General features: G+C 37.6%; 1 protein-coding gene across 3 annotated transcripts in view; it reads left to right on the top strand.

Moving 5' to 3' along the window:
* GPD2 (glycerol-3-phosphate dehydrogenase 2) overlaps positions 1-18,255 on the top strand; it is a 141,687-nt gene that overhangs the window by 61,079 nt on the left and 62,353 nt on the right. For all 3 annotated transcript variants that reach the window (XM_059167292.1, XM_059167293.1, XM_059167294.1), the window contains exons 4-6: positions 11,437-11,561; positions 12,853-12,950; positions 13,993-14,156. In XM_059167292.1, coding sequence (XP_059023275.1) covers positions 11,437-11,561; positions 12,853-12,950; positions 13,993-14,156 — 387 coding nt within the window. The remainder of the gene's footprint in view (positions 1-11,436; positions 11,562-12,852; positions 12,951-13,992; positions 14,157-18,255) is intronic.

Genomic DNA, 18,255 nt, shown 5'->3' with positions numbered 1-18,255 from the left:
TCTGTCTTTCTTTTCTTTCTTTCTTTCTTTCTTTCTTTCTTTCTTTCTTTCTTCCTTTCTCTCCTTCCCCTCTCTCTTCCTCCTCCTCTCCGTTCCTTCCATCCTTCCTTCCTTTCTTCCTAGAGGAACAATCTGAATATTTCTGTGGACTCCGAGGAAAAAGCTTATACAGGAGGAGAACCTTTATATGCCAAGGATAGGAGGCCACATGTGGAACAATGATAGCAAAAATGTATCTTAGGTTTGGTAGGGAGATAAGGGACATCTCTCGGAGACAAAAACAAAGGGTAAAGATTCTAAGATGTAAAAAAGGGAGCCTCTGTGACCAAGAAGAACTGTTTTTATTCACACAAACACAAAGAGAGATGTTCTACTTATGGTGGGAGTAGGAGACTTCATGTAGAAAAGATTTAAAACTACCATGTGGGGAATGTGATAGGGAATAGGGGTCCTTTGCTGTGGTTAGAAAATATAAATTTGTTTTCTATGCAGGATATGTGTGTGTGCATGTGCGTGTGTGTGTGTGTGTGTGTGTGTGTGTGTGTGTGTGTGTGTCTCCCCGGTATTGCTTAGAGTAGAGACAGAGAAAATACACAGTAGGTTAGAAGGCGGAATGGAGAACTGACTAGATATCAGAGACAGAAGGAGAAAATGAGACAAGATTCTCTGAAGGCAGAGGGCATTGTTTAAATGGAAACCTAGAACTGGTAGGAAAGTTGAGGGGTGTTGGAGAGCCAGCTTCCTTCAAAGAATTAGGGGAGGTTGCGGGACTGAGTGTACTGATACTGAGGCGACCCCCATTCAGTACCTTTTCTTCCTTTGAAAAATCTCACTTTCTAGATTTTTATCTTTTTCAAAGCTTAGACAAGATCATACTACAGTCATTACTTTGTAGTGTGTTACTTTCAAAAAACAATGTATTTAATCACGTCTATGCTATTCATTCTTTTTAATGGCTAAAGAATTCATCCCAAGGATGTTCTTGTTAATGATTCTTTAGGTTTCAAGTTTTATTGTTTGTTTGTTTTTCCTATTTAAAACAAAACTGTGAGTCAAGTACTGATCCAGCTCTGAGAATAAGCAGATTAATAAGATGTGAGTTTTGTCCTCCAGGGGCTTATAGTTTGTTAGTCCTTGCAGAAAAAGTGCAATTTTCCTTTGGGCGGTGGAGGTCGTCGGTAGTCATGAGGCATGAGCAGGTGCATGAGCAGATGATCGCAGTCATGGTGGGATAGTGATGGAGATGGTGGTGGTGGTGGTGGTGGTGATGACTTTGGGAAGGTCAGAGGTTCCAGAGCCTGGCTGTTGACCAGGTTTTAAATTCTTTTAGTTAGTAACGATTGACTGAATGTCTTACATATGGAGCTTTATATCTACAGAATATCCCTTATAAGAGGGATGGATAAACCTTAGTTTGTATTTCTTTTATTATGCTGGTAGCCCTTGAGGGGGTAGGATTTATAATTAAAATGTATAGAGATGCTGAAGTTAATCTGTATTTATCCTTTTACTACAATTTCTGATCATATCAGTAGCCCTCTGAAGTGTGAAATAATCATGGGCATTTGGTTAATGAATTGTGCATTGTTGCTGTTCATTCATGGAATTTGCTCTTTTATTATATTTGATGCTTCACTTAACAACAAATTTTGCTTTCTCTGCGTTTGATATGTTTTTACCAAATTATTCCTGATTGTATCCATTAATCTTTAGTCACATTTGACAAAAATAAATTACTGTGATCTTTTAAAGTTACCAGTAATAATTAGATTTTTCAGGACATCAAAGTTTTGGGGGGAACTACTAGATGTTAAAGGGCTTGTGTAGAAATGTTTGCACAAGCTTTTTGATAGAATACTATGCCCAAATGCAATTTTGGTAATGGATAAACAAAGACTGTAGAAGGCAGAGAAAAAGTCATGAAGGCTTCCTAATGAACATTTATTTGCATTCTTACCTTCTGCATTTTCTTGGGAATCAATTTTCATTTGGGAATATGATTTTATAAACATAATATGCACAATTCTCGTCACGTTCTTCTGCAGGTTTCCAGGATCAATAGAAATCCCTTCTCTGTTTAACACTGGGTCCAGTCTCTGGGCAGGAGCCCAGCCTTGAAGCGCTGTTGGAGGCACTCTGCCCCCAGGGAGAGCTGGAATGAGGAGAATCTGATAGATATAATCACCCCCTCAGGGTTCATCAAGTTTTTTTCAGTTCTTTTTGTTCTTTTATGTGATTTTACTTGTATGTATTGAGGATCACCTAGGACATTTTTGGTATAAAATCTGATTTATAAGTTTAACCTTTATGGCTTTTAATTCACATTCCGGAGAAGACTGTGTCTTGAAGGAGGGAAATGTTCATTGTAGTTCTCCTGGTCAAAAAAAGGTATATATACTTTTAGTTTATGAATGGTATGTGTCTGGTAGTTCCTCAATTCTCAGTTTCTGCGCATCTAACAGTATAGCCCAGTGATTAAGGACACAGGTTGTGAAATTAAAATGAAGTGGGATCAGGTCTTGGCTTCATCACCTACTAGCTTTATGAGCTTCTACAAGTGGCTTAACCTTGTAGAGAGTCTCAAGGTTTTCAGGCATAAGTGAAAGGGAACAATGACACTTTTCTGTCTATGTAAAGGTTTGTGAGAGGGAGGAGGTGTGTGTATTGTAGAAAAAGGGCAGAAGAGGGAGAGCCTGGGAAGATGGTGCATTCTGGGAATTATAGATCTGCACCTTCACCCCCTTCTACTTCCACCCCTTTACCATGATGATGGAAGAGAAAATCCTATGTTAGGACAGCAGACTTGCAAAGATAAAGTTTGCAGTTTTCTGAACTCTAATGATTAGATTAGACTGCAAAGTCCTACTAAAATTTTTTGGAAATTTAATGCAATTTTAATTAATATACTGCTTTTCTTTGACAGGATTTGGGGGTGGTCCTTGAAAAATTATGCTAAAGTTTATCTGGAAAAATGAGTCTATGAGTTTTACTGGATAAATTCTGAAAAAGAATAATGATAGGGGCACATGGGTGCTCTGCTAGTTGAGCGTCTGCCTTTGGCTCAGGTCGAGATCCCAGGGTCCTGGGATGAGCCTGCATCAGGCTTCCTGCTCAGCAGGGAGTCTGCTTCTCCTGCTTTCTCTGCTGCTCCCCCTGCTTGTGCTCTCTCTCTTTCTCTTGGTCAAATAAATAAATAAAATCTTTTAAAAAAAGGAAGAATAATAATAGAAGATATAGAGATCTATTAGATATTAAAATGTATTCTAAACTACTGAAAATAGTTTGCTAAACAAATATAGAGAGATAAGTGGAACAAAAGAGCCTAGAAATAGACCTAGATACATAAATTTCAGACTGTGGTAATGGCAGCATTTCAAATCTGTCATTATTAGTTATTTAATAAGTGTGTTAGAGTATCTACTTCCCCAGGTTTTTATTTGTATTTGAATATATGTATGTTCTTACATGTACATAGATACACACATGTATATACACACCTAAATACATTATGTGTATATATTCTGTTTGTCATATTCCAAGTGAACCAAGTACATAACCATAAAACACCATAAACCTATCAGAAGAAAATATATGTGATTTTTTTTTTAAAGATTTTATTTATTTATTTGACAGAGAGATCACAAGTAGGCAGAGAGACAGGCAGAGAGAAAGGAGGAAGCAGGCTCCCTGCTGAGCAGAAAGCCCGATGTGGGGCTTGATCCGAGGACCCTGAGATCATGACCTGAGCTGAAGGCAGAGGCTTAACCCATTGAGCCACCCAGGTGCCCCAGTATATGTGAATATTTAAAAAAAAATGGAGTAAGTTATTTTTAAGCAGGACAACAATGAGCCATTTTCCTTTTGGAAAATTTTGCTACATCTCATTTCATAAAAATTAAAAGTTATCTATGGCAAAAAAAATAATAAACACATGTGAGACTGGGAAAGTATTTAGAACCTAGCAGACAGGGTTTGTTACACTGTTTTCAACTTTTCTATATTCTTTGCTTTAGTATGTCTGTGATAAACAGTGCATAGCAGGATTCCTTTGTGTTTTTTTTTTTTAAGTTTATTATTTATTTACATTATTTCTCCACCCAACATGGGGCTTGAACTCATGACCCTAACATCAGGAGCTGCATGCTCTTCCATCTGAGCCAGCCAGGAGCCTCTGGATTTTTTTTTTTTTTTTTTTTTGGCTTAATAGATAAAACCTATCTTAACTTTTTTTTTTTTTTTTAAGATTTTATTTTATTTATTTGACAGGTAGGGATTGCAAGTAGGCAGGGAGGCAGGCAGAGAGAGAGGGAAGCAGGCTGCCTGCTGAGCAGAGAGCCCGATGTGGGGCTTGATTGATCCCAGGACTCTGGGATCATGACCTGAGTGGCAGGCAGAGGCCTCAACCCACTGAGCCCCTGTCTTTACTTTTCAATTAAGTTTTTAATTTTGATTAAACTTAGAATCTATCTTTAACTAGGGGAATTTGATCCACTTAAAGATAGCTTCTATCTATTAAGCATAAATAAAGAAGAATGGAATTTGATCCATTTCCATTTGTTTGGATCCCATATGCATTTATTTTGTATTTTTTACTTTACATCTTTTATTTTGCTTCTTTTCCTTCCTTCCTTTCATTCATGTGAGATTTTTGTATCCCGGTTTCCATACCGTAAGCTCTATATATGGAGTCCTTTCTACCCTCAAGTCCCATCAGAGACTTTTCCCAGAGTCAAACTGAGGCTCTTGACATGTGCTGATATTGGGCATCGAGCAGACCAATTGCTGAGCAAGCTAGTGGCGCTTTGGCTTAGGTGATGCTCTCTGTGTCTGTTTTCCTATCTCCTAGATATGTCCCCGCAGATAGTCCACAGCCCTGGACAGTGGTCAGCAGAAGCATCTCCCCCACCCCTTACACTGGCTAAAGGCCTTCGTTAGTTCCCAGCATTCAGGTGGTCAGAGTGGCTCCCTAACCTCTGCTTGCAAGGAAGACCAGAATTCCTCTTAACCTTTAGGGATTGGATTTTTGGTTGCCTTTGCCTGGTTTAGACCCAGGGCTCAGCAAGCAGAGGCTTTTGGCCTAACCACTCTGCTCTGAGTTTCTGCTACATTTCTGATCCAAAGTGTGTTTATTTTCAAATCAACCACATTCCTCAAATATACACAGAGATGATTTTCTTTGTGTGTGCAGACGAAGAGGAGTTCAAAGCTGAACTCATAATGCCAAAATTTTACTTACAGCAATTTATAATAGCAAAAACCTGAGGTCTCGTTTAATAAATTGGGTACATTCAGTTATCGAAAAGAGGTTTATGCCTATTTTCAGGGACAATGGCTAAAATGTAACATAAATTTGAAAACCAGTTGTGAAGAATGAATTCATCAATTTTATTTGTGTTTAAAGCAAAAAGGTACACAGGTTGTACACTTTCATAAACATATTAAGTTTCTGGTAATATATATGGGACATCTTTATCATTAACATTAGTTATGTCTGGATTTTGCAACTAGGAAGCCACTGGTGTATTAGTCTCCCTTTTCATCCCTAGGATATGCCTCCTCTCTTTGAACACTGGCAGTTTTTATAATAAAAAAGTAAAAAAAGGAAGCAACAACAGCAATTCCCTTCTCCCCTTATAACTATATGACTCTAATTAATGTTATGGTTTAATACATTTTTGTGCCTCCATAATCTGTGTGTACTTAAGGTACACAAAGTATGTTAATGATACGTTCTACTGCAACATGTTATCTGCATTAATAGTTTATCTGTTTCCTCATATAAATAGCAACAATATTAAATAACCAATCCAATATTACATAGTTCTGTAAAATGTTAACATTGATTGTTAAAAAGAACTAAGCCACTGCATAGGATTCATATTGCTGAAATTAACAAGCCAGGTTTACTTTACACTGTGGAGGAGGAGTGTTATTTTTTTAGGAAATCGATCTTTCATATAAAATGTTCAGCCTTTGGGTTAGTTCCTTGTCTTATTAATGGCATTGGCTTTCTGAAATCCAAAGGTATGTGCCCAAAGCTTTTCTAAAGAAGGATAAACAGTATTTTTCCTTCATGGAGCATGGGGCTTTAATACTTTTGCTATGCTACTAACGTACAGAGTTCTAAATTTTTTATTTGTATATTACCTTGGTGCCTCCACTAGGTGATTTACAAGGATTTATCTCTCCTTTCTATTTAAAAATATCCAAATAATGCCATATCTGAAAATTTATCCTAATGAAATAATTAAAAATGCAAAGAGTTTAAGCGAAAATATGTTGCAGTAGTATCTGTGATAGTGAAGGTATAAAATAACCCAAATGTTCAAAAATAAAAAATTGAATATAAATCATTGTAAATATTTAATGTGATACTTATTCATGCATTACAAATAAAATTATAGAAAAATATGTATTGACATGGGGAAATGTTTACAATAAATAACATTAAATGAAAAAATGGAATATATCATATGATCCTATTTTTGTAAAAATGTACATATGTGATTATATACATGCATAGAAAATGCGAACGTTTAAATGTTCACAAATGTCAGCTGTGGTTATCTCTAAGCAGTGCGATTACAGGAGAGTTTTATTTTGTTCTCTTTACATCTCTGCATTTATTATATTGAGCATGTTTTCATGCATAATAAGATAATCAGTAAAAGGTATTAAAATATACTTCTGTTCTATATCACATTGTGAAAGTTAAATGTCGTACTATTCTTCCCCTTAGAAGGTAATTACTCCTCCATATTCATTCAACTGTCTTGAGCCACAAATCGGTTTAGTTGAAAGTGCTTGGTATCTAGATGTTCTCACTCGGGTCGGCAAAGGCAAAGCTGTAAAGAGCCTTATTTAGTTCATGCCCCTTGCCACACATCCCTCAGGACACAATCTGAACTCGCTAAAAGATGGGTTGAAGACGATGGTATAGGCAGATTTCCGTGGACTTTATTCTTCCACTGTAGCTAACCTAGTTACTCCATCTAAGATTTTACAGTCATTTCACTCCAAATACTAGTACTTCACCACAGTCATGAAATTGCTGTGAATACCTATGGAAAGCAATCAATAATAAAAAAATAAACAAAATAATAGTACCAACTTCTAAATGTTCTAGTTCATCTCAGAAGCGACAGAGCTCATTGCTTTCCATAAAAAGGAACTGCTAAGAAGAAAAGAAAAGAAAAGAAAAACTATTCCTCATAAAATCTTGAACTAGTTAAGTTGAATTACTGTAAATGCACGAAGAGGTCAGCCCTTCGTTGTCAGGCATGAAGGGAGACCGTTCTCTATACTCTGAGGGAAGATCTTCCCGCGCGCCTCAAATCCAGAGCCAGCAGTAGTTGCTTGAAGCCTCAGTACATTATTTTTGATGTCCTTCAAACTTAATTATTTTACCTAAGAACATAAAATGTTAGCATTAAATGTCACTTAAAAATACTGTTCAATGTCTTTAAGAAGGTAAAACAGTACCCTCTTTTCACTTCCTTGTTTTATACTTGAAGTATCAGAAAACTGAGCTCTTAATTTTGGATCAGTAATTTTTGAGGCAAGGAAAATTTTGGATTTTTGAGGGGTGAAACAGGAACATAGTAGATAATGCAACTGTATAAGATTACAAGGTTTTAAAAATTTCATTGTTTTTGCTATAGTTGGTTAATCAGTTAAAAATATGTTTGTGAGAAACAGACTTCTAGTGATGTCTTGATTTTGTCTCAGTTCCCTCTTCCCTCACTCCATTGTGCTCATTCAATAAAAATGAGAAAACATTTGGTGTATAATAGCAGCTGAAAATTTAAAAATATTTTCTTTTTCTCCCCGAATATCTGGGTTTTTTTGTGTGTGTTGTTCTGGAAACTTTTGGAAATACTTTTAGATTACATGAATATATCAATGTAGCTGTAACTTTGGAGGTTACATTTTTGTTTTTTTTGCTCTGGAAGAAGCAGTATCATTTCGCTCCAGAAATTCTGGTGGGTAGCTTGATGATATGACACTAGAAATAATAGGACAAGCAAAACAGCCTGGTTTGACAGAGAAGCCCATTTTAACTTTTGTTGGTATTCACTAGGGTTTCTCACATAAATACATGTGAATAACTTTTTTAAATGTCCAATACTTGCAAAAGCAGTTTTGAGGCTTTGAAGTGTTAGCTCTCACTTACATATCCTGAAATATCCTCCTGAGATGGCTTGCTAATTCCTAGAGTAGTTCCCTGCCTCACACTCTGTCAGTTTAGGAAAGAAAAATAAAAAATGCATCCTGATAACACAAGCCCATAAATTTCTCCCTTCATCTTCTGCCTTGTGAGGCTGGACTCTTCACTGCCCTGCTCCTACTATATGGCACACATCCCCTAAATGGTCTGCCCCCTCTCTTCTCCCCTCCACCCCCACAGAAAGATCTTTCTAGAACAGTAATCTGATTTCTCAGCTTACAATGCTTTGGTGCTTCCCCTGATAGCACAATCGTGTTTCTCAAAACAATATCCAAGAATTTCTGGAAAAATTGAAATTTTATTCCTTTTTTATAATCACCAAAATAAAAAAAGCAACCAGCAATACCCTTGCTCAAAATGGATAACTTGGAACTGAGAACAATGTTCAGGCTCATCCTTCTTTGGCATTGATACCAAATCTTGTACTTTCTGACAAAGCATGTGCTTCTCCAACCAATCCCCGACTTGGAGCCATGGTTTTAAAGGCATTTTCTTTTTCAGGAAACTCAGATATTACTTACTTGTGAGGAACAGTGGCCCATAGGACAGAGTCCAAATTCCCCAGTGTGGATGAAAGGTCCTATCCCTGCCCCTGGATCTCCTTCACATCATGCCCAGCCCCCGAGTGACAAGCGGCCCCTAAATGAGCTTGGCCATCTCAAGCATTTTTCTTTCTTTTGCTTAAGTACTTGTTTTGTTTTGTTTCACCAGTGATTATTCCCTCCCCTCCTATCTTGAACACATACTCCTCCATAAACTCAACCCGATGTGCGATTACAAACTTATACTGTGACTGCAGTTATTATTCGCATGGGGAATCGTGCAATCAATAAGCTACACTGAAGTTTGGTGGCCTAAGATGATATTTGCAATTTTGGTGGGTCAGGGATCTGGCCTTGCCTTACCCTGGGTTCTCTGGCTCTGAGTCTCCAACAGGATGCAGCACCTCCTAGCCCTCCTGTAGTTTTTGGCAAGATTCACTTCCTCACTGGTTGTCCAATGGAAGCCTCAGTTCCTTGTGACCTGTGGCCTGGGGGCCTCCTTTAGTCACTGCTCTTAAAACATGATAGTTTCCTTCGTCTTAGTAAGCAAGAGAGGGCAAGAGAGAGTGTGGGCAAGAGAGAGAGAGAGAGAGAGAGAGAGAGAGAGAAGGAGTCACAGTCCTCTGTAACCTAATCAAGAAGTGACAGGTCAAAATTGTTGCATTCCATTCATTAGAAGCAAGGCGCTAGGTCCAGTCCACACTTCTGGGTAGGGTGGGGATCAATGCTAGGAGGTGGGGAATATAGGGGGCAGGCCAGGGGCTGGACGGGAGGGCTCTTGCACTCTCCTGTCCCTGCCTCTCGTGGGGCAGGTATCTTGGTGCCATGATTGGGGTTCCAAGGTTAAATGAGGGGTATAGTTGAAATAACCTGGCTCTTAAATGCCCTTTGAAAGTCAGCTCCTCACTTGATCTTCACCTGAAGACACAATGGTCTATTTTAGCATTGGAAGAAGATCTCTCTGTTGGACTTCCTAAGAAAAGTGAGAAAACTCGCTAAGGCAAGCATTCTTAAGAGATGACAAATGTAATCTGGACTATGCAATTTTAGCTTTCTGTCCTGATTTTAATTTCTAGCCCAGACTAAGTTAAGAGTACTCTGTATTTGCAAATCTAGCGCTTGGAAAACTGTGGCACTTACTGACCTCTCTCTGAGCTGGGAGCTGCTGGACAGGCTTGGTCCTTGCCAAATTCATTTCTAATGCCAGCACTTTGCCTGGCACTTGTGTTCTCCATATTCTTTGAAAATATATGTGTTAACTTGACATATTTTTCATTTTTTAAAAAAATATATTCAGTACTGAATTTACTAAGCATATCTGATAGAGTTTTCACAGTCGAGACTTTGACAGATCTTTGTCTAGCATAAATGCTACAAAAGTGTGACCTGGGGCTATAATACCTGTAATTTCTGTGTTATTTTGCTAGTCAGTTAGAGCATTAGCACTTTTGCCCTTGAATCAAAGTTCTCTTCTTTTCCTCCATGGTTTCCAAATATTTTGTCCTTTGGAGTCAAGGGAATTGCCCTGATTTTATGATGACATTTGGGTACGATATTTAAACTGTTAAAAGTTATAAAAACGACCCTTTGGTATTAAATGTAATAAATGGCTCTGAATTGAATATATGCACAGATTCTTGTACATGAGCTGTGTGGTCCCAAACTTTTCTGGTTACATATTCTCATTGTAATTGGACTCTGTGACATTCTCTCATCCCCCATGAGTAGCCAGGCACTGAAAATTTCTCATGGCTTGGTGTTGGTAGATACGTTGCATCTTTCAAAGGTTGGGGTTTCATCTCTAGTGCATGACACTTGTAGTTCTGTGGGTTCCTACCCAATCCTAAGAAGCAGGGAATGGCTTTGTAAGAAAAGAAAACAAAACAAAGCTGGTTTCATCCCTAAGAGATTTATTGCAACCCTCAAAGAAAGGGGCAGAGACATGACTTCTAGAACCAACCTATCTTTGCTCAGCCTCACCTTTATCAAGAATCTTGTCTTGTCTTTACTCATGGATCCTCTGCACTGGGTTAATTTGTCCTGGCTTGTATTTTTCTGTGTAATTCTATAATACCGTGCTTGCATGTCTTAGCCTATAAATCCCTCAATGTCAAAGTTTATTCTCTTCCTTCTTCTTCACTATTGATGCCTTTGGTCTTTTTTTTCCCCCAATTTTTACCCACTCTACCACCCCTTCCAGCAGCCAGCACGTAGAAGGTCCGGTCTAGATTTACAGATGACGTGTTAGAGTCGACCGGAGATGAGGGGCTGGGACACATGAGTGACTTGTAGTGAAGGAAGAATGTGAGTTCTACAGAACTTCAACACAACACTGAGTTTACTGCATTGGTCAGGATGGGGCCAGCCTCTCCTTCGGCCGTCTAAATGCCCTGGAGTATGTTACTGCCATGAAATTGCACTGTAATATTTTCTAGTTGTGATTCATTCACAGTTTAATATGCTTCTAGTTCTGGTTTGACTTTTCCCCCAGGAAGAGGCTAAAATCTCTTCATTATAATATAGACAGTGTACTGCACTTTGAATACAAATTTATCCATGTTCAGAGTAATTTTTCTTGTGATTGTCTCTACCCTGGAGAAGTGCCTTTAATGAATTACATACAAATTGTGTAATTTAAGAAGTTAATTTGGTTTTCTGGTTACACAGGACTAAAAACAGCCCTTGTAGAAAGAGATGATTTCTCATCAGGGACCAGCAGCAGAAGCACTAAATTGATCCATGGTGGTGTGAGATATCTTCAGAAGGCTATCATGAAGTTGGATATTGAGCAGGTAATTGTGTATGCTGGTTGTTAAACAAAAATTGCGACTTTGCTTTTTTCTACCCAATTAAATCTTTTTTTTTTTTTTTTATGGCTTTTAACATTTCTTCCTGTTGGAAATACCTATTTAGTGTGTATTCTGCTGGAATATCCTTCATGAAAGATGTGCTGGCACTTTCCCATAGCATCATGTTTATGGGTAATCAGGGGCTTTTTCCATGCAGGCATGTCAAGGTAGCAAATGCACAAAATCACCTTTGGATATGTTGCATTTTAACAATTGCGATGGTATGTTTGTTTGTTTTGCCAATGGCTACCAAATTGCTACTTTCCAGACAGTTTCAGGGGGGCTGTGTTGTAATACAGGAGTGTTAAATTGATCCTCTTAACTGTAACTGCAATCATACGCTCATATTGCCACTGACATATTCCTAAGAAAAAGATGATCTGAGTCATGCTTTTCTTATGTCACACTTTATTGTGTCCAGTCTGCCACCATTTGAAAACTGCCAAGGCAGTGTGGAAGATGACATTTCTCAGGGGGTAAAAAAAAAAAAAAAAAAAAAAAAAAAAAAAATTAGCTGAACTCCCTATCTGCTTCTGGTACATGAAAAACACAGCAGTGCTAACTTGACATTGTCAGTTTCAAATGTGTCTTCTTTTCTTCCACGTCTCTTCGGCATCATGTTGGATGCAAAGAATAGAGCATAGGACCTAGAATCAGACGACTTGTGATGTGTACCAGCTTATTAATTCACTGTCCAAGAGCCTCAGTTTTCTCATTTTTACATTAGTGTTATAATAGTAATGCTGGCTTTTCAGAGAGGCATCATGAAGATGAAAAGAGTCAAGACAAAAGCTTTTTTGTAATCTATAAAACTGGGCAGCTCCTAAGTATTATCTCTGCTTGTGTTAGTGGAGGCAAGGAGGGAACATTTAGTGTGAACTTGAACAATCTGTTATTTCTTACATGGGGAAATAGAGAGGACTGAGAAGGCGGACAATACAGAGAATGCAAGATAAATTGTTACAATAATCTTGTAACTCAAGTCAGGAAAAGATCTTACACCTGGGAACTCTGACAGCATGTTTTTCTCCTATGCAAATACAGTTAAGGTTTCTAAAAAATCTTTCAGGTTGACAGCATGATGTATTATTAGAAATTTGATTAGGAGGGAGCTATCCTCACTCAGAGGTAGAGAGGTTTCTGTGTATCAATCGGTTGGCGGGGTGTCTACTTGCCATTTGAAAATATTATGATCTGTTACTGCCAAACTAATTTTCTTTGCTTTGCTTTTCAGTATAGGATGGTAAAAGAAGCCCTTCACGAGCGTGCCAACCTACTAGAAATTGCTCCCCATTTATCAGCTCCGTTGCCTATAATGCTTCCAATTTACAAGTAAGCCTTTTGATATCATCTATATACTCTTTGCTTCACTGAGGTCAATAGAACAACACCGTTTTAATGGAAATAGTCCCTCAATGTGTGTTTCATAATGTACTTTTAACTGGTCCTAATCTCTAATCCTTTTCAAATGTTTGACTTTGCTGTGTTTAAAAATGTGGCTTTTCTTAAGTTACCCTTTTCTGACCCACCTCTAAAGGCTAGATCTTGAAGGCTGAGGACTTGGTCTTCTGTGTTTCTAATTAGTAGTTTCTTACCCCAGTTAACCGAGACTCTCTAGAAGGGCAACTCCATTTACAGTGGGGAACAGAGGAGGGGCATTTGCAAACAAAAATGCATAGTCAAAAGGTATCCTGCTGCAAAATCTGAACCTTAACCATGTACCAACTCCCAGCCTAAACCTTTCTGGCTCATTTTAAATTTCCAAATTAACGACATTGAAGTTTGGTTTGGAGGTGTCAGATTATACATTATAAAATCCAGTGTTCCTGATGTTGTTACAGCTGTCCATGATCTTGCCTTAAGTTGGAACACAGATAATATGAAGCAGCGGTTTATGCAGCTGCAAGGCACAAGAGAGTTTTGAGTGCCTAGAAACAGCTTTGATCATTTTTGTCCGAATTTTGTTGTAGATGGCTTAGGACGGCTTAAACCAACCAACCTCCACCCTGGGTGCACGTGACAGTCACCCAGGTTCCGCCCTTCATCCACTTAAGTAAGTCTCTAGACGTGTGAGGCCCAGGTATCTGTATATTTTATGGTTGGCGCTCTCAGGCAGGGAATTCTCATACGCGGCCAGGTCAAGAAGCAACGTCTTAGGAATGATTCACTTAAAGTCTCACTGATTCATTTACTTATATAATTTAGCTCAGCTGGTGTCAAAAACAGTCATGCAGTTCTTCCTGTTTCTTTTGCAGTAAGTACACTTCTAGATAGACATTGCTTTTCTTAAACGAAAAGTATACTATAACTTAGTGGCATTCTGTAATGTTCTGCTCTGTGTCTCAAGAAACCTTTCCCCCTATTTATGCTGTAGGTGGTGGCAGCTACCTTACTACTGGGTAGGAATCAAGCTATATGATCTGGTTGCAGGAAGTAATTGTCTGAAGAGCAGTTATGTCCTCAGCAAATCGAGAGCCCTTGAACATTTCCCAATGCTCCAGAAGGACAAACTGGTAGGAGCAATTGTCTACTATGACGGTATGTGGTTTTTCTTTTAATAAGATACTTTTGTGACTCATGACCCTTTTAGTATGTTCTTGATGAGATAGTTTCACATTCTTAATTTTAATGCTGATCTCAGACAACACACAAACACACACCATTTTCTCTAATACTAGCTGAAAAACTACCTATGGCCCTTCGCTTTTAGTATTGTTTGTTTTTGCATATTCTTTTTCTTCTTTCATTTCTACTTGTGTCTCATGGTTGGTTTGGTTCATTTTCCATCATTATGAATCTGGACCGCACCCACGTGCCATTTAATTTGTTATATGTTTGCCAGCGAATACTTGCCTTATGAATATATTATAATGTTGAAAGCAGCTGAGGATGTTAGGTTTTCTGATGAAACCTCTATTTTCAAGGGGTTATAAACCCAGGAAAAATGCCCCCTGGGCTGAAATTGACATGTTTGTATTTTGCACAGGACACAATTCTTGAACATATAATTTATGTGATGAAGGTAGATGAACGAACATTGCATCTGTTAAACCAGAACCCCAGTTTTTATTGCTTATTTTATTGTTGTTAAATGTTTTCTACCAGTAACATTATCTAATATCCATTTGCCATGTGTTCCACGTTCATTCTTTGTGTGTGGGGGGGATGGGGGGGGTATGTGAACAATACACTTTTTATACACTTTTATTGGAAGGAGCTAACCACTTAATATATCTCCAGATGGACCACTGTACAATACAAAACAAAACAGGAAGAGCCATTTGTGAAATTTTACTATAGTTTTAAAGGGTGTGTGGAATTGGAAAATAGTCCAGGGATGGTTATCCATTTATTAAAAAAAATAGCTGGACACAGATAATTAATCGTACGTGTTCAAAAAAATCTTAGAAATTTTGAACACAAAGGACAGCTTAGGCTGTATAGCTTAGAGGGTTTTTTTTTTTTTTTTAAACCCACTTATGTGATCTTTTGTATTTCAAGTTAGATATCTAAACTCTTAGCATGAAGAAATGTTTTTTCTTGGTTTGTTTTCTGGGTTTTTTGTTTGTTTTTTCAGAAGACATTGATGTGTATACTTCATATTATGGGACTTACCCAAGGCTACTTCCACCTTTTTTCTTCTTCTCAGTGTTAGATTTCTGAATCAATTGAGCTGTCTGTCATGCTTTCATGTACGAACGCAGAGTGTATATGCACAGGGGAGACAACAGGGGCAAACTCAAGAAAACGTCCTAGGAGCAACAATATTGGAAAAATGTTAAGGGTCTTAGACAAACATTAAAAGCTAGAAAATTCACAATTTACAGTGCCTTCCAGCATCTAAGCACCACAGGGGGGACACTTAACTATTTTTTTGGTACCCTTGATTGAGTCTACATGTTAAAGGACAACCTTAACCGTGAATTTGCTTTCTCTGCATCAGACCCTTAATGTTAATCCATTGTAGTTTAGTGGGTGATTATATTAAAGAGGTTTTTGGTCCAGGATTAGTAAGAAGGCATTCTGAAAATGGCATTCTTCCCATCCTGAAAAGGAAGAGTTTGTGCCCTTTGCCTCACATGATTCATTCCGCCTGCATAAACCCTCTCAAATACTTGGTCATTTTCTTTACCATGCGATGTAGCAAACACTAACTAGTTTTATTTTTTAGCTCGTGTATATCTGATTCTCTTTGAGAAGACTGTGAGTGGATATCATATCTGAATTTGTGGCACCCTAGTTTTTTGTTGGTCTGATATTGTTAGGAATTACGACTGTTGTTGATTTTATTTAGAGAAGCCGAAGGAAGTCTATGTCATATGTGCAGAAGAAATATTATTCAATTAGAAGCAAGAGGAAGAAAAATGTCTTTAAAATTGGTTTTCATACCTTGTTACAAGTTGCAAAATTATAAGTCTAGCAAGGATTATTGAAAAATACAAAAATTATTATTTAAAATCATTTCCATTTGGTATTTGAAGGTTGACTATAATAATCTTAAGTCTTGAAGGGGTGACTATAATTGTATTCTAATCATTTGAAATATATGTATGTGTATTTACTTATATGTATGTTTTTATCCTTGTTCTGAAATGATCCAGTCCAACTCTGTCATGCTTGAGGTGAGGCAAAACAAGAATGTGAAGCAAGTATAGTGTTAGAGTTTCACAAATGTATCCTCAGATGGCGCAACTCCTGTTTTTCCCAATGGTGTGGTGAGCAAATTAAGTATCGATGAGGGAGTAAGGTAGAAAGGAGCAGATAAGTGAGGCCATTAGATGTGGTAAGTGTGTGTTCAAGAGAGAGGAAGGAATGCCTTACCCCTTGACTAAACAATAACATTATCATCCTGTCACCAAAGAATTTCAGAATGGAAAGGGTACCTGAACATTTATTATTGCAAATGAGGTCTACACGTTGTAATTTATAAGGTAAAACTTTCTTAACAAGAAAAAAAAATTACTTCTTTATAAATAATCATTATGAGAATGTGATAAGCTACCCAAATAATTTCAAAATGCATTTGGGCTGATTGAAATTACTATTTTGTTTGTTTGTTTGTTTGTTTAGTTAAGAAATATTTATTGAAGTGAAATCCACATAACATAAAATTAACCACTTTAAAGTGACCAGAAATAATAATTTTTATAACTCCCAACTTGGGAGAATCTTGATTATGGTAAAAAAGTGGCACAAGTGAGGAAATTGAATTTATAAATGCTGAAAGAAATTTGGCTATCTAAAAACTCTTATTAGTAATTCATTATACAGTTACTTCAGCATCATTGAGAAGTGAAATATAATAGTGTGAAAATACAGTCCGTCTAGTAAACATTACCCTGAGCTTAGACCAGTTGCTTAGATAATCTTTAACGTTCCTCAGCACTGAGATGTTAGGGCTGTAAGGTATTCCTGCTAAAGTACAAAATGTACAAAGATCAAAATAGTTTTCTTAATTATTCATAAGAGTAGTTCATCCTACATAAATAGTGATGGCCATCGCATTTGGTTAAGGCAAAATTTATTCCTCCACTAAAGTCAATGAGGGCAATAAAATAAATTCCATATACTTTTAAATGCAGTAATTAGAGTAGCTATTATGTGCTTGGCATAGGTATGATCCATTGCCATATTTTGTTGTTAAACTGCTGAAAAACAAACTGATGCATACGGAGGAATAACTACCATCTTTTTCAGTGCAGACAAAGTAAATGTCAAATTTCTCAGAAAAATTCATATGTAATGAAAGTTGGGATAGGAAGTGACAGATCAGGTTATATTTTCTTTTTATCTTCTGTCAGAGAAAACATACAATCAACTCACTGGTTTTCTGAAGGAGACACAATCCTGGTCTTTCTTACCTGTTCCTTGCCATCTGCTCCCAGAAAGCCCTCAGCTGAACGCTGTCCATGGCCATTAGCCATAATAAAATAGGGAAAATGGTGGCTAGTCCAACTCTCCTAGGTCAGCAAGAAGTATTTAAGGCATGACAGGCTTGGGTGTCTCGGCATGCTGGGAGGTATGAATAGCTCTAGAGGAGGTGCCAGTTTCCTAGGAACTTATTTTGTCTTCCTCTGTCAACTTGACTTCAATCTTCCTGTTCCCAGAGTATGATCTTTGGTGCCATTCTAGTTGGACCCTAGTTATCCAATCCAGTGCACAGAAAATGAGATATAATTAAAAATCATTAAATATTTAAAACCATTAAATACTGCCATTAAGCTTCTATAAGATGAAACTGGAGAACAAAATTACAGCTTTAAATTCTTCCTTCTGAGAATCAAGGTACTGACAGAAAAAGAGCTCTGTTATTTCATACCCAATGATGTCCTCAAGTATTCCTTATGCACATATGAAAATAGCTACCTACAGGAAATTACATTAGGTTTCCTAATGTAAATAAAAGTTGGTTATATCCACGTTTCAAAGGGGGAATTAAAGCCCAGTGTTCACTAGAATATTCATTTTTATTCCAGCCTAAAACTCAACAGCATACAAATAGATGAATTCAGCTCGTGAGAGAGCAAAGCCAATTTAATCTCTGGCTCCCCTGAGGTAAATGTAGTTCACGGTCCTGCCCCCCCCTCAACCTCAGCTATAATCCCTGGCTCCTGGAGGTAAAAATGCACTGAAGTGA

The sequence above is a fragment of the Mustela lutreola genome, chromosome 3 (genome assembly GCF_030435805.1).
Source record: "Mustela lutreola isolate mMusLut2 chromosome 3, mMusLut2.pri, whole genome shotgun sequence".
NCBI lineage: Eukaryota > Metazoa > Chordata > Mammalia > Carnivora > Mustelidae > Mustela > Mustela lutreola.
The sequence above is the reverse complement of the archived record's forward strand: the minus strand, read 5'-3'. Positions and strand labels throughout refer to the sequence as shown.